Source organism: Monodelphis domestica, chromosome 6, assembly GCF_027887165.1.
Source record: "Monodelphis domestica isolate mMonDom1 chromosome 6, mMonDom1.pri, whole genome shotgun sequence".
Classification (NCBI taxonomy): Eukaryota; Metazoa; Chordata; class Mammalia; order Didelphimorphia; family Didelphidae; genus Monodelphis; species Monodelphis domestica.
In genome coordinates this window covers 63,224,249-63,240,262 of record NC_077232.1, presented here as the reverse complement: position 1 = coordinate 63,240,262, position 16,014 = coordinate 63,224,249, and the positions used below count along the sequence as shown (strand labels likewise).

The 16,014-nt window shown below is 45.6% G+C and overlaps 1 protein-coding gene across 3 annotated transcripts in view; it reads right to left on the bottom strand.

The window, feature by feature from the left end:
• Positions 1–302: 302 nt before the first annotated feature.
• DENND5A (DENN domain containing 5A) overlaps positions 303–16,014 on the bottom strand; it is a 100,742-nt gene continuing 85,030 nt past the window's right edge. For all 3 annotated transcript variants that reach the window (XM_001379248.4, XM_007497077.3, XM_056802105.1), the window contains 10 exons: positions 15,756–15,840; positions 15,186–15,314; positions 12,313–12,434; positions 7,563–7,708; positions 7,341–7,459; positions 6,928–7,109; positions 6,033–6,115; positions 5,292–5,415; positions 3,326–3,494; positions 303–1,556 (listed from right to left, as the gene is read on the bottom strand). In XM_001379248.4, coding sequence (XP_001379285.1) covers positions 1,373–1,556; positions 3,326–3,494; positions 5,292–5,415; positions 6,033–6,115; positions 6,928–7,109; positions 7,341–7,459; positions 7,563–7,708; positions 12,313–12,434; positions 15,186–15,314; positions 15,756–15,840 — 1,343 coding nt within the window. In that variant the 3' untranslated portion in view covers positions 303–1,372. The remainder of the gene's footprint in view (positions 1,557–3,325; positions 3,495–5,291; positions 5,416–6,032; positions 6,116–6,927; positions 7,110–7,340; positions 7,460–7,562; positions 7,709–12,312; positions 12,435–15,185; positions 15,315–15,755; positions 15,841–16,014) is intronic.

The following is a 16,014-nucleotide window of genomic DNA, read 5'->3' as shown; positions in this document are numbered from 1 at the left end:
ATGCAAAATTTATTATCCATGTTCTGCAGATGCAGGAAATGAATCCCAGATTGTCCAAAGCTGAGATTTGAACCCATCCATGACTGCTTCCAAAAATCCAGGGCTCTTTCCACTCTACCACATTCCCTTTCTAGGCTCCAAGCTCTCTGCGGACAGGGACCGTATCCCTCTGTCTCCCCCAGTCAGCAAAGGCAGGGAGGGTGGTGTGATAGTCCCTGGAGCCCCAGCAGACGCTGCCCTCTCCCAGCAGCCCTCCCATCTCCCCATGGCCCCCTCCAACAAGCTCAAAGCATGCAGGCAGGTTTAGTTTCCAGGTGTTTTATTGATGTGGGCTGTATGACCACTGGTTTCTAAAACTGCCCAGAACAACAGAAATGGCACAGCCGCTAATCAACGCTAACAGAGCAGTTAGACTTTAAGAGGCCTTACCTCTTTAAAAAATTTAAAAAAAAAAGACTTACAAAACACACAATGGAAGGTTAAATAAATAAAATTAAAAACTAGACACAATGACACGGCGGTCCAAACCCACACTCAGTTTCCTCCCGAGCAGGTGCTGCAGCATGCCAGGAGAAGCTCTGCTCCACATTCTATCCCCAGACCTGGGTATGAGCTTTCCTTCCTCCTCAAATAATACTGACAACCAAAAGGAAAGGAAAAGGGGGGCTGAGGTGACTGAAAACAAAACCCAGCAGGGCCCAGGGCACTTCCCCAGCCAGCTTGCCAGGAGTGGGGCGGGTTCCGTCCAAGCACACGTTGGTGATGGTGTGAGTATAGAAAACAAGAGAATCACAGAATCACAGGATGTCGGGGCTGGAAGGGACCTTAGAGATCATCTAGTCCAGCCCCTCATTTGACAGATGAAGAAACTGAGGCCTAGACAGAGGAAATGGCCAGGGTCACACGACCAGTCCGTAGCAGAGCCAGGACTAGAAGGCAAACGTCCTTGCAAATACCAGCAATGGGATGTGGCCACTGAGTTTTCGGACCCAAAAGCCCCATCAAAGGCCAAGTTCTAAGGACGCCAAAAGGGTCACCGGACGTATGGAAAATACCACAGCTTGAAAATAAGCTGCTCAAGACTCATCTCTTCCTTCACTCTCTTTCACATGAAAGTGTGAAAGCAATTCTGCAAATAGACTCTAAAATAGATTATTTATTCCAAAATCCTCTTTTTTTTTTCTTTTTACATCGAGTTTACACCTCCTATCCGTTTCCTGCACTGTGCGGGGAGTCTCTTTCAGGATGCAAAGTCCAAGTTCCTCGCAGGCCCCCCAACCTCTGGGGGAGGCCATGCCTGGGCAGGGTCCCTGGAGTTGGGCCCTGGCATTCCTGCGGCTCCCAAGGAGGACCCCCTTGTCCTAGGATGGGGTCAGATATCAATCCCTTTGACGAGGGATGTCTCCAGCGTGATATTGAATTCCTGCAAAGTCTGTAGTACTCGGATCAAGGAATTAACGAGTGTGTGGTCCTTAAGAAGTGCCACGTCTTCGTACATCTGTGCTGTGATGGGACAGTCTGCGAGCAAGGCAATCCAGTGGTGTAACAGGTGATCTCTGCCCACAGCAGGATGAGCATGGCAAAAGAAAAAAAAGAACAAAAATGAAAAGGAGAAAAGAGTGAATTACAATCATCACAAAGATGACACTTCTCTACTAGTAGCAATGCAGTGATCCAGGACAATTACTTAGGAGATTGAACACTATCCACATCCAGAGAAAGAACTGTGGGAGCAGAAACACAGAAGAAAAACAACTGCCTGATCACATGGGTCGATGGAGTTATGATTGGGGATGTAGACTCAAAACAATCACCCTACAAATATAAGTAATATGGAAATAGGTCTTGATCAATGACACAAGTAAAACCCAGTGGAATTGAGCGTCGGCTATTGGGGGTTTGGGGGACATGAATCATGTAACCATGGATACATATTATTAATTAATTAATTAAAAATTTCCATTAAAAATAAAAGAATCATCACCAGGCTCACAGAGAAGACCACATCAGGGACATCCTAGGGACTGGATGAAACACCCCTGAAGTTGGCAACTTGGTCAGTTTTTTGGTCTTTTGGTGGGGAAATGGGGGGTGTTGTGTGTGCTTATTTGCAAGACTGTATATGAATCTCCTTCCCTTAAGTCTTACTCTGGGCATGAAAAGTGACTGCTGGGTGGTCAAGAGCAATGTCAAGGAAGCACAAAAAGCCTAGGAGACACCCCATCCAGACCCTACCAAGCTGAAAAGACTTCTATGAAAGGACCAGAAACTGTGACAGGACATCTGTTGGCTGAATAACCTGCCTAATGAAATAGGGAAAAGATCCTCACCCAAGAGCAATGAAGTTTGGGGCATCAATAATGCAGACACAACAGGGCTAAGATCTGAAATTACAGATCCTTAGAGCGACTGAAGTCTTTACCAAAGCAGAGGACAAAGAGAGAAAGACACAACGATAGAGGCCCAGAGCAAGGGCACTCTAGACTATGGTAATTCATAGACTGGTCTGGGCCATCAGTATTTCCATATTAAATACCCTTGCAGATAGACAGTGAGCTGGGCCCATAGTTCAACAGGAAATGGAAATGAAACTGGGTGGGATTGGAGGTCAGGAAGGACTTCTAGGATGCCTCTCCATCATCCCTTTTTAAACCCAGATCTAGTCTTCTAGTGGTGTTCAATGGCTACAAATCATGGAGTTCCATTATCTCAGTAAAATCATAACTGCAGGTGACCCAAAGGGGCATCAGACAGGAGAAGACATCGTCGTCGTCATGGGCAGGTTGGACCAGAAAAGAGAAGGCGAGAGAGAAAACAAAACTAGTACTAGACAGGGATCCGGGATATACTGGAAGAAGCAGAGGGAAGCCTCTAGCTCTGTGAATGGTTTTCTGATGGAGGATTTATGAACCAAGAGAGGTAAGGAACACCCAGAATGAGAAGGCATAAGTGGTCCAAGATTGGTGCCCAGGAAAGTATACCAATCCCAGGAAGATTCCTGCCCTCTCCATGTAACATTCTGCCCTCCTTGCCCTCGCTTCACTGATGCAGGCACCTTTCCCAAGATGGATAAAATAGCAACCTGCCCATATACACTCAGGAAATTTATCACACATGAAAAAGGCTTCTTTGGTTCGCCTGAAGGTAGGGCGCCATGAACTATTTTTTCTGGTTTCTGCACCACGGATGTTCGGACAGCCAAGCTGGAGCTACATTCTTAAAGAGCTGCCTTTGAGCTTTGACCACAGGCACAAAACTGTCCAGAGGGGACTTCTTCCCCGGACCGTAGCCTGGGGAGGGCACGCATGGCCGACTGAAGGCATACCTGGCTCCCAGACACACCAACATCTGGAACTTGCCATCTTTGCCAATGTTGCGGGGGGTGTTGTTGATGGCGGTGACAAAGCGGCAGAAGTTTCTGGCCCTCGTCTGCCAGTTCTCCTCGGGGACAAGATCGCTCTGTTCAAGGGTCTCATAGTACGTTTGTGCTTTTTCTTTAAAGAAGATGAGAAGGTTTTGTCCTCAGTGGCATGTCTGTCCTGCCAGAAGCCACCCTTCCGATGTCTGCCCATCTCCATTCCATCCCTTCCACCCAATCCTTGACCCCTTTTCTCCTAACTACCTACACAACTGATTTTTAAACATTATTACTGTCATTGTGGTATATTTTAACCATTGGTGCTCTCTGCCTGTGGATATGCCTTAGGTTTACCTTGTCTCGAAGGCTTTGCATTTATTTATCCATGCCCATGTTGGGCCTCTACCTGCCCCAATCCCCAAGCAGGACCTAAATTCCTGGAGGATGAGGATTGTCTTCGTCTTTGTCTCCCCAGAAGCTTCATAACTATTTGTGGTTTGATTCAATTTGATGAATAGGTAGATAGAATACAGTGCTAAGATCCTAGCTAAATATTTATTTAAATAACTTTAAATGGTTTTGTGTTTCCTATCCTTAATTTTTTTTTTAATAACCCTTACCTTCTAAGAATCTATACTAAGCATTGGGACCAAAGCACAAGAGCGGTAAGGTCTAGGCCATTGGGGTTAAGTGACTTGCCCAGGGTCACCCATCTAGGAAGTATCTGGGGCCAGATCTGAATCTAGGACCACCCATCTCTGGGCCACCCAGCTGCCCCTAAAATGCTTTCTATTTAAAAGAAGCAAAGAACCATAAAACAATGGGCACTGGAAGTCTCTAGAGTTTTTAGGACTCATTAAGTCTCAGTCCCTTCATTTTACAGAAGAAACTGATGCCCAGGGACAGCAAGGAAGTTGCCCAGGATCACACAATGAGAGGGACAGAACCAGGTCTCTAGATTCTAGGTCATTACCTGGCCCTCTTTGGAAGGATGAGAAGGAGGGGAAGAACTGAGTTAAAAAGAAAAATGCTGCTTGTTCAATATAATTAAACCACCAACATAAGTGCCTAATAGGGCACCTCTTGCCCGGCCAAGACCCTTGGGGAGGGACACGGGGTTTCCCTATCTCTCAGCCATCTCAAACAAGGGAACTTGGTGACATCCCACAGTTAGGACTCAAAAAGGAGACAGTCCCTGATTTCAAGCACCTTACGTTGTACTTTTGAATTACCTTTCCCCAACCCTATTCATTTATTCCCCCTACGAATCTGTCACTCTCTAGGGAAAAAAAAAAGATGTGGTCCATCCCCAATCCTTCTCCTAAGGCACACATGCAGGCATGTAGGCAGACAGGCAGACACACACAGATGTAAATAGCCAATTAAATGGTGCCCAGGCAGCAAACAAAAAATCCATGCCTACAATATTCTCCTCGATACACCATCTACATGAGGGACCTTCCTGCTGCTCTATCTTAGAGACCAGCCGGCTCACAGTTTGGGGGGAGTGAGTACACCCTGGCCTAGGGTGAGACACCTGTCAATCCTCAGAATCCCAGAGGTGGGGGAACCCTAGAAGGCCTCAAGGCTAACTACTACTTCAGGAGTCTTTTCTACAATCTGCCCAAACCCTGGACATTTCTAGCAATGAGGAGCTCACCTCCTTCCCAGGAAGCCTATTTCCCCAATTGTTAAGACTTTTGCCTGATATTGAGAGCCTACATCTGCCTCCCAGTAATCCCTCTTTCTCCCATCTGCCCCTCAGCTCGTCATCTTTCTGGCCTTTGAGGGGTCCAGCACAGAGGATGTCACAGCTGCTGGCTAAGTGGGAATGGTTCAACAGGGAGGTAGCGGTCTCACCCCAAATGGACGCCCTCTATACCCTCCCTTCTGCTTTCCCCTCCCATCATGTGTGGCCCTCACCTCAACTCACCCAGAAAATCCCAAATGAAGACGTTTTTGAAGAGCCGAGGGGATTTAAATCCATGCTGAAAGACTTGCTCCAGGGCAGACACCAGGCCACACTCGCCACAGAGCAGGAGCGTCAGGCTGCCTCGCTGCAAAACAGCCAGGAAGCCCTTGGGTCCCACCGGTGCCTTGTCTTCTTGTGGGGCCCCAACCAAGACGGGGCAGGTGGTGCGCCACCCCCAGCAGGCCTGAGGCTGAGCAGCGAGGCCCACAGCCCCCCTAACTCACAGTGGCCTCCAGAGACCACAAGGCCACCCCACGGGGATGGCTGCGAAATGAAGGAATTCCTAGCAGGGGCTCCCCTGGGCGCTGGGGTCTAACTCTTGTCTCTTTCTTGAGGAGTACAATGACATCATTTCTTCTTCCCCTCGCCCCTTACCCCCAAACACGCTGCCCCCCAATCCAGTGGCAGGGAAGCCACTGGACCAAGAATACGAAAGCCGTCTGCATGGTCTAGAAAGCCCCATCCACAACACGAGCTGCTCCAACACAAGTAATAATAACAACTTCCGTCGTTAGAGTGGAGGAAATCAAGTGTCTTCTTTTATGGAGCTTCCAGACAGGGAAGTCATTTTGTCCACCACGCTGGCCCAGGGCACAGCCAGGCCTCAAACTGAGGTCTCTTCCCTCTGAAGCCAGGCCTCCTTTCCCTCGTGTCCCCCTGGGCTCCCTCAGCTCCCAGGCCACCCCCCTAGGGGAGTCTCACCTCTTTCTCCGGCTTGTGGAAATGCTTGACGATGCCATTGACAGCCTCCCCAATGGACTCCTGGATCTGTCCTGTGTTTAACTCTGCACAAGACAGAACCAAAGCTGAGGTTCATTCCTTTGTGGGTCATTCCCTCTCCTCCCCCCACCTCCCAACCAGGACTAAGGGAAGCCATGACCCCGGCAAAGGGGAAAAGTTCTGGTAATGCAGGCCACAGCATCATAGGATTCAGAGGGAAAGGGTCATCCTGGGACAAGCCTCAAGCCAGAAAGAGAAACTGAGGCAATGGATCAGGGTTCATGACAAAGCTGCATGGAAGCAGCAGAACACCACGTACCATGAGCCACCCACAGGCCCAGCCAGAGCTCTAAGGACCATGGTGTGCTGAACGAAAGGGGAGTGAAGGCCTCTGGGTAGGCTCCCTTTAGTCACCCCAGAGCTCTGTGACCTCCTCTCTGACCACACAAGCCAAAGAGTGCCCTGTCCACCCTCTTCAGTAAAAGGAGAAAAAGTGTTTGTCCTGGAGGGTGAGAGATGTATAATTGAAAATCTGTTACCCTAAAAACTACATTTCCTGGGAGCCCACTGACTTCCTGTTGTTACGTACTTCCTGTAGACAGGGGATATTAGGCAGTGGGTGGAGGGTCCCACCCTCTTTGGCTTCCTGTCAGGAGCATGGTGGCAGTAAGTGAGGGGATTTTGAACTAGCTGATTAGCCATGGGCACGTGGTTTTTATTTTATATCCCTTTCATTCCTTTATATCTAATAATTACTAATAAATCTCTTAAAATAATTTTTTTGTATTATTGGAGATTAATTTTAATTTTTACAGAGACAAGGAAAGGCTCAATGCCTCTTGGCTAGCCAGGCCCAAGCCCTCCCCTTCCAACTTACTGGGCTTGTTACTGGGAGAGATGGTGACAAGCCTCCGGATCATGCTGGGTGACTGCTGCAAGGGGGGCGTTCGGCACTGCCTCTCATCTGCTTCTGGGTGACAGGTGAGCAGTTCTCCGACCAGAATCCGCTCCAGGCTCCCGTCATCCATCCCCTTCCCCAGCCACCGGCCACAGGGGAACCTGCAGGTATGCCAGAGTCACCAAGGAGATGCCTTGGACACCCCCACCCACATACACCCGAGGGCATGGATGTCTGGGGTACGGTTGTGATCATTTCCTTATCAAAGAAGCAGAAATGTGGAGGAAGGGTCTCGGGGGTAGAATATCCAGGTTCCTGTTGAGGTGGAGTCAGCCCTCCAAAAACATCCATTCCCTTCCCACCCAGAAGAGTGGGGCTGTGGACCCTCTTACTTATAGGTGTGTCCTGTGATCTCATTTCGGACCATCACATGCTCCACCAGCCACTTGGCGTACAACCCCGAGTTATCATGGCCAATCTGGACGGTGGTGAGCTTCCCCAGATTCTGGTACTGTCGAGTCCAAAAAAAAAGAAGAAGAAGAAGAAGGTGGGGACGGGGACCTAACTGGAGCCCAGGAGAAACGAGGACCCAATGATCTCTCCTGAGAGCATACCTCAAAGGTCATCTCCAAGACATTCCGGGGAACCTGAAGGATCTGCGTCTCTCCCAGCTCTCCCGAAATGCAGATCCAAGGGTTGGCCGTGAACATGGAGCCACCCAGCTTCTTGCTGGGGATGATCAGGATGTGGTACGGGATCACTGTGAGGGGGAAAGACACAGGGGGCTTTTGAGGCTAGGCTGGAGTCAGGCCGGAGGATGCTACTCTAATTTGGGAGGGAGACCCCTTTGGCCCCACGGCCGGCCCTTCCTGACACCCAGTGGTAGCCCCAGCATGTCCCTGCCCTGTGGAGCCAAGGAGGGGAGAGCAAAGAGCCCCCACTGTAGGGCTCAGTGTCATGAGAGCCCAGCAGAGACTCCTCAGCTCTGAGGATCCAACTCGGAGCAGAGAAGTTAAAGAGAGCTCAGGGAACAAGGCTGCATCCTGCAAGCACACAGATCTGACTCACGGCCAACACCTCTGGCTCATCCCCAGCTCCGTGCTGGCAGGGTGAAGAGAGACTGTGGGGTGGTTGACAGAATGCTAGATGAGGGACTTGAGTTCAAACCCTGCCTCTGACACTGACGAACTGAATGACCCTCAGAAAGTCATTTGACCTCCCTCAGACTCCTCATCTGGAAAATGAGGGTAATAAGAGCACCAACTTTGCAGGGTTGCTGTGGATCAAATAAGGGAATATCTGCAGTCCGGTGATCTGGGTTCACATTCTACTTCTGATGTTACTATTTGTGTGACCTTAAGTTATACTTAACTTTCCTTGGCCTCAGTTTTCCCATCTGTAAAATGAGGAGACCAACCAAGATAGCCTCTGAGGTCCTTCCCAACTACACAATTTTGATCCTAGAATCCTAAAGTGTTTTGCTAATGTAAAGATTAAATTTTAGGGAACATGGGGAGACTGAGGCAGGTAGAAATTAGTTTCTCTCTGCAAGGAGTATTATATTTTTTAGAGGTTTATTAAAGTTAAGGATTAAAAGAAAATACAGGATAAGAAAAAACACGTGTCTAGGCCAGAGGCCTAGACCTCACCTACATTATGGAAAGAGCTGTGTCTGCTCCAAAACGGAAGTCCTTAACTCACGTGACCGCTCTGAAGGAAAGCTGTCTGCGGGCGTCCTCCCTCTCCAAGCTCCTAACACCAACTCCCCGTCTAGCTCTCTCCACAGGAAGTGAGCGAATTCCAGAGGCTGTTCCCTACCTCACTTCCTGTGTCTCACAAATCCAATGGTTGGCTCTAGCTTGGCTTAGGACAGCCCAGGTGGGCAGTTAGTTATTTCTGATTTGTCATTGACTAGCGCATGCCCGTGTAGTGTGGGTGTGCACAATTTTTGGGTGCTAGACCAAGATGGAGACTTTTAAAATTCACAATCCCCCCTGATGATGATTGGGAGACTAGTCTCCCCAATTGATCACTAAACATAAGCATACTGCACCCCAAAAATTTCTAACTATAAGTGTATACAAAAATTTTTTTTACCCACTAAGAGGAAAATTGTAATAGTTGTAAATATGGGGAAATAGAGGAGAGAGAAGGACAGCAAACCAATGTTTTGCTGGGCGCATTGACAAAAGCCAATTAGGGGGCAGTCCCCTTTGGCATAAGAGTGTACATTCAAAAATGTTCAATCAACCACACCCCAAGGTTCATTCTGGATCTTCCTGTAGTGAAAAGGTTTAGATATCTTTCTGCAAACAGTTCATTCTCTGGATTTAGTTAACTAAATATATTGATTGAACATTGAACATTTTTGAATGTACACTCTTATGCCAAAGGGGACTGCCCCCTAATTGGCTTTTGTCAATGCGCCCAGCAAAACATTGGTTTGCTGTCCTTCTCTCTCCTCTATTTCCCCATATTTACAACTATTACAATTTTCCTCTTAGTGGGTAAAAAAAATTTTTGTATACACTTATAGTTAGAAATTTTTGGGGTGCAGTATGCTTATGTTTAGTGATCAATTGGGGAGACTAGTCTCCCAATCATCATCAGGGGGGATTGTGAATTTTAAAAGTCTCCATCTTGGTCTAGCACCCAAAAATTGTGCACACCCACACTACACGGGCATGCGCTAGTCAATGACAAATCAGAAATAACTAACTGCCCACCTGGGCTGTCCTAAGCCAAGCTAGAGCCAACCATTGGATTTGTGAGACACAGGAAGTGAGGTAGGGAACAGCCTCTGGAATTCGCTCACTTCCTGTGGAGAGAGCTAGACGGGGAGTTGGTGTTAGGAGCTTGGAGAGGGAGGACGCCCGCAGACAGCTTTCCTTCAGAGCGGTCACGTGAGTTAAGGACTTCCGTTTTGGAGCAGACACAGCTCTTTCCATAATGTAGGTGAGGTCTAGGCCTCTGGCCTAGACACGTGTTTTTTCTTATCCTGTATTTTCTTTTAATCCTTAACTTTAATAAACCTCTAAAAAATATAATACTCCTTGCAGAGAGAAACTAATTTCTACCTGCCTCAGTCTCCCCATGTTCCCTAAAATTTAATCTTTACACTAACCTTAAAGCACAATATAAGTGTTAGTTATTTTTATTTATAGTTTAAAACTGGAGGCAGGAGTTTAAAGATCTTCATAGGGCCCTAGAGTTCCTGAGCTCCTCAAAGCTCCTCTAATTAGTGGTAGAGAAATGTGTGAGAATTGAACGCTAGCCTGCACCCCTTTTCTATTTTCTTGGTACCCTAAGACTGACTTTAAAGTTTAAAAGAGGAAAATTTCATACCCAAGTTTGAAAATAGTCTATTCTCTGACTGAATTAGGCTGCCATTCAGTCCCACCCTTTGATAAAATTAAGAACAAAGGCTGGTGCTTATCAATCAGCAAACTATTTGAGAAAGGGAGAGAGGCAGGCAATCTGGGGGGACTGGAGTCCCGTAGACACTTGCCTCTGTCCTCAGCAGAGGCTGCCAAATCAGAGGGACTCAGAAAAGAGGTGTCCCCAGGAGTTTAAAGCAGAGTTGGGAAAAGGAAGTACTCCTCTTTTTCCTCCAAATCACAGATGGAGGAGGTGGCTAGGTGGGCGCTGGTGCATCTGTGGTGTGGTTGCACCCCTGGCTCAGGGAAGGAGGCTAGAAGAATGCCAGCGCTGTCGAGGAGGAGGCATGCCGAGGGGACAGCCAACCACAAGTCTTTTCATTTTCTGACCTGCTTATTAAAATCATTTAATAAATACATATACATTACAATACAGTCTCCAGAGAATTTTAATCTTAGCAAACGTCTGGGCCAAACGATGAGTTTCCTCATAGGGAAAAGAGATGAAAATTCATGATTCTGCTGATTCATAAGGAAAAATGCAAGTGTTTGATTGTTGTTGTTTTTTTATTTTTTCTGTGACATGGACCACTTTGCATTAAGTAGCCTACAGATTCCTTCTCAGAATAAATGCCTAACAGAAAAGCACAAAAGATTACAAAGGAAACCAATTTTATATGGAAATACAGAAGGGGGATGTGTGTGTATGTATAATAAATTCATAAGGAAAAATGTGAACGTTTGGCTTTTTTTTTTTACTTTTTCTGTGACATGGACCATTTTGTAGTAAGTAGCCTACAGATTCCTTCTCAGAATAAATGCCTAACATTAAGTACAAAAGATTACAAAGAAAGCCAATTTTATATGGAAATACAGAAGGGGGATATGTGTGCATATATAAATTCATAAGGAAAAATGCAAACGTTTGGTTGTTGGTTTTTTTTTTACTTTTTCTGTGACATGGACCACTTTGCACTAAGTAGACTACAGATCCCTTCTCGGAATAAATACCTAACAGAAAGCACAAAAGATTACAAAGGAAACCAATTTTATATGGAAATACAGTGAAAGGAGATGTGTGTGTGTGTATTTTTTAAATTTAAATTCAAGCACTAAAGTAAAAAATCCCTTTATTAGAGAAAGTCTACTTCCAGAACCTCAAGATTTCAGCATTCATATACAGGCTTTAAATCCCAGAACTCAGTGGATGATCTTGTCTTCAAATAATATTAGTAATGCTGTTATTAGTCTTCATCTGACTCAAGTTTGTAACTTTGCTTCCAAAGTGTTCTCATCCTCTCAGTTTGTCCTCAGAACATCCTCTTCCCTTTTACAGAGAGGGGAAAAACTGACTAGAACCCGAGTCTTTCCTGCCTCCTTCACAAGATTACACTGTAGTAGTGCATTTCTTACCCCTTCTGTCCAAAGTCATCCATGCCTTCCTCAGAGAAGGCAACGCCACAGAACACTTTTTTTGCAAAATGAGAGGGGTATGCTGTGTGGTTTTAAAAGGGCCTGGCCTTCCAGCTTTGTTACCCCCTCTTTCCAGGTCTGGAAGTGCCCTGGGTCTGAATGGTGCCCTTGGCACCAGATGGAGACCGAGAACGACCCAGACTGCTTTGTGAAACAACCAGAACCATATTGGCAGCATGCTGACCCAGAGAGTTATGCTCACCAACCAGAAGAGGGTCAAGCTGAATAGTTTTCAGAACAAACAGCTGTTTATGGCCAATGTGCATTTGTGTGAACACACACACGCATAGTATATACATACCCACGCTCACAATACACCCATACGTACACATTGCCCACCACAAATATAAATATACAATATACTCTCACATACGTATATACAAACACATAAATTCAAAAGGCCAACAGTTTGCCTTTTTTTTTTAAGAAAAAGAAGGAAAAAAGGATGAGAGAGAAGCTGCCAGATAGTTGGTCCAAAAAGGCAGATCAGGGACAGGAGGTAAGAACTACTCACTGATTGTCGTGAAGACATTGGTGAAGCAAAAATAGTCCACAGCGTTGAAGGACAAAAGATGATAAAGGAATTGCTCCTTCTCGTCATCGCAGCGCAGGAAAGCATAGCGTTTGTACAACTTCCTGCCAAGAAAAGGCCACACATCAGCCTCAGGGAGAGAGCAGAGGCTCGAGAGGACCAGGGATCTGGCCAGCCCGAGGAGGAAAGACCTTCACACTGCTTGAAGGGGAAGAACAGGCAGGGCTGCCCTCAGCTGTTCTCTCTCTTCCTTAAAGACTACAATGGAAACAAGGTCACACTGTAGTGTTCCAGGAATCATGGTACTAGAAAGACCTTGGAAGTCTGGTAGTATAATGCCCTCATTTTACAGAAGAGGAGACTGAGGCTCCAAGTGGCTAAGAGATTTGTCCAGGGTCACCCAGACAGGAGATGCCAGGCTAGGATCTCTTTCTACCCTGCCACATGACTCCTTCCTTCAAATCAATGAAAAAGTAATCAGGTTTTCCCAAGGTTCTCTTCTACAATCTTAAAATTCACAGAATCCTCAAGATCTAGAAGACCTCAGAGGGCATCTTCCCACATCTGAATGGAATCTGCCTTACTCAACAAGCAGCAATCCAATCTTTGCTTGAGAAACTCCAGTGGTGGGGACCTCACTGCCTTCCCAAAGTGCCCGCTTCCACTTGTGGGTGACTCTTAAGTGTTCACCAGTATTTCCTTACAACAAACCCATATTTGCCTCTTCACAACTCCCACCACTGCTGCTCATTCTGTCATCTGGAGCCCAAGAGAACAAACCTAATCCCTCTGCTCCTTCCATGATAAAGTCTTTCAGACATGGGGAGCTGGTTATCATGTCATGCTTCTCCTCCCCTATTGCCAAATCTTTCCTTCTCCAGGCTAAATATCTCCATTTATTCAAGTCATCCTTCACCATCCTGGCTACCTCCACTGAACATTCTCTAGCTTATTAATGTCCTTCTTAAAAATGGGATCTCCAGAATGGAATACAATACCCCAAATGGGGTCTGACCAAGAAGTACCATAAGACTATCATCTCCCCGATCCTGAAGACTACATCTCTCTTCAGGCAGTTGAAGACCCCATCAGCTTTCTTGACCACTATATTATACTGTTGACTTGGACTGCACTGCTGGGCCACTAGAACTCCTCCACCATCTTTTAGATGAGTTGTTGTTAAGCAATATCTCCCCCATCTTAGATTTGAAGAAGTTGACTTTTTGAGCTCAAGTGAAAGACTTTACACTTCTCCATATTAAATTTCATCATCTTCCTAGGTTCAAACCTGGCCTCAGACACCTCCCAGCTGTGTGACCCTGGGCAAGTCACTTAACCCCCATTGCCTAGCCCTTACCACTCTTCTGTCTTGTAACCAATACACAGTATTGATCCCAAGATGGAAGGTAAGAGTTTGAAAATAAATAAATAAATGAATGAATGAATGAATGAACGAACAAGCAAATAAAAATTAGGTAAATATATGGATTGATAAATAAGTAAATAAACAAATAGCTACATAAATGAATAAATAAATGAATGAATGAACGAATAGATACATACATACATAGGTACATAGATAGATAGGTACACAGACAGACAGACAGACAGACAGACAGACAGACAGACAGACAGATAGATAGATAGATAGATAGATAGATAGATAGATAGATAGATAGATAGATAGATAGATTAATTTCAGCATCTTGGATTTGGCCCCACTTTCTGACCTGGGAAGATTTTTCAGCATCACCAGCTCTTTCCACCAATCAACATGTAGTAGACCCACCACACTCCTCTCTCTCAACAGCTCCAGGAACCCTCGACTTTCACTCTCTAACCTTTTCTTTCTTTGTGGGCTTATCATGGGAAAGAAAGCAATTGGGTTTGTTCTACAAGGGTCCTGAAATGGTGGAAGTTGTGAAAAAAGCAAATTTAGGTTTGTTGTAAGGCAATACTTCTGAACACTTAAGAACCACCTGCAAGTAGAATGGGATAACTTGGGAAGGCAGTGAGTTTACCCTCACTGACAGTCATCAAGCAAAGATTATCACTTTTTGTGTATGATGTAGAATTGTTTCTAACCTTGCCATTCATAGTCCCTGAAACTTATTTCTCAAAAAAAAATTTTTAAGACTTTAAGGGGGAGCTAGATAGCTCAGTAAATTGAGAGCCAAGCCTTGAGACCAGAGGGTCCTAGGTTCAAATTTGACCTCAGATACTTCCTATCCATGTGACTCCAGGCAAGTCACTTAACCCTTGCCCTGGGATACTAAAGCAGAAGGTTAGGTTATTTTAAAAAACAACAACAAACTTAAACAGGTTTCTGATAGTTCGTTTCCCAAGAATGAGTTGTACAATGCCATATCCCCTGGATAATTAGTAAATAGGAACTTGGTGAAGTGAATTTTCATTTAGGTATAAAGACCTACCAAACCACGCTATTCTTAATTCTTAAAGATCAGTTTATTGATTTATAAAGTACTCTTGTAAAAGATTAGACTCTTCTATAATACATCTTCAAGCCTGGACAAGACAATTCACAGAATCCTCAAGTTCTAAGAGTTCTTGGAGGCTATCTTCCCACACCTGAATAGAATCCCTTCTATGTCTTGGGGAAAACAGAATGAAAAGATAGAATTCTGACACAGAATTCACTGTGAATGGGATACGGGAGAAGAGAAGGAGACACTGCAAAACCAACACACAAAACTGGAACACGACAGCAGAGGGTGCACAGCCCCAGGAGAAGGGTTCACCCACAGATTTCTTAACCACATTCCTCCCATACTCTGAATCTGCCTCACACTCATCATCTGTCTTCCCTACAGGAAGGGCATGCAGATTCTTCTTACTTGGTGAGTTCATGATCTGAAAGCAGCTGCTTTAGGTGCCGGGAAAGCAATTTCTTCTCCATGCTCAGTCGAACCCATGCCCTGGCCTTGCCAACATCAGTTTTGATCTCCCCAATGTTCTGGATGTGCCTGGAAGGAAAGAAGACTTACTTCAGTGGTCCCCAAGGGAGGGAAGGATGACAAGTTCCAACAGCGCCTACAGGAGACCCCTCTCCACTCTTTAAAGTTCCTCAATGTTTGTTGATTATGAGATGTTGCTTCAAGGGGCTCTAAGGGTGAAAGGCCACTTCTACACCCAACTGTCTTGTTTCAGTAGCTCAAAGTTGTTTCTAAAAGCCATTGCAGGTCTTGGAATATACTACTTTCTTATAGCAAAGTTTATAGTTTCGATCAAGAAATTTAAAAACAAAAACTCCCAAATATCTAAAGAAACCTACAAAAGTCTCATAAAAAATAAATTGCCCAGGAGGGAGATAATGCAAAGAAAGCCTCGAAGATTAGTCTGGACCACACACTGGTCAATGGAATGCTAAGTCGCTTACCCAAGACCCTTTGTGAATGCAAACAAACCTCATATCCTGGATGAGGGAGATCCTTAGGGGAGGCATGGCGGAGCTTGCATCAGATTTCCTTCGTTCTGAATCCAATAGTATTCCTAAAAACAAGACTCAACCAACTGAGCATTTCCAAGGAGATTTGGGTAGTGACCAAAATGGGGACATAAATGTTTGTGTATATACATGTACACATGTAGACATCTACCTAGATGTGCAGATGGACAAACACCGCCCAACTGGCTTCTGCCTCCAGGCTCCCCCCCTCCAGTCTA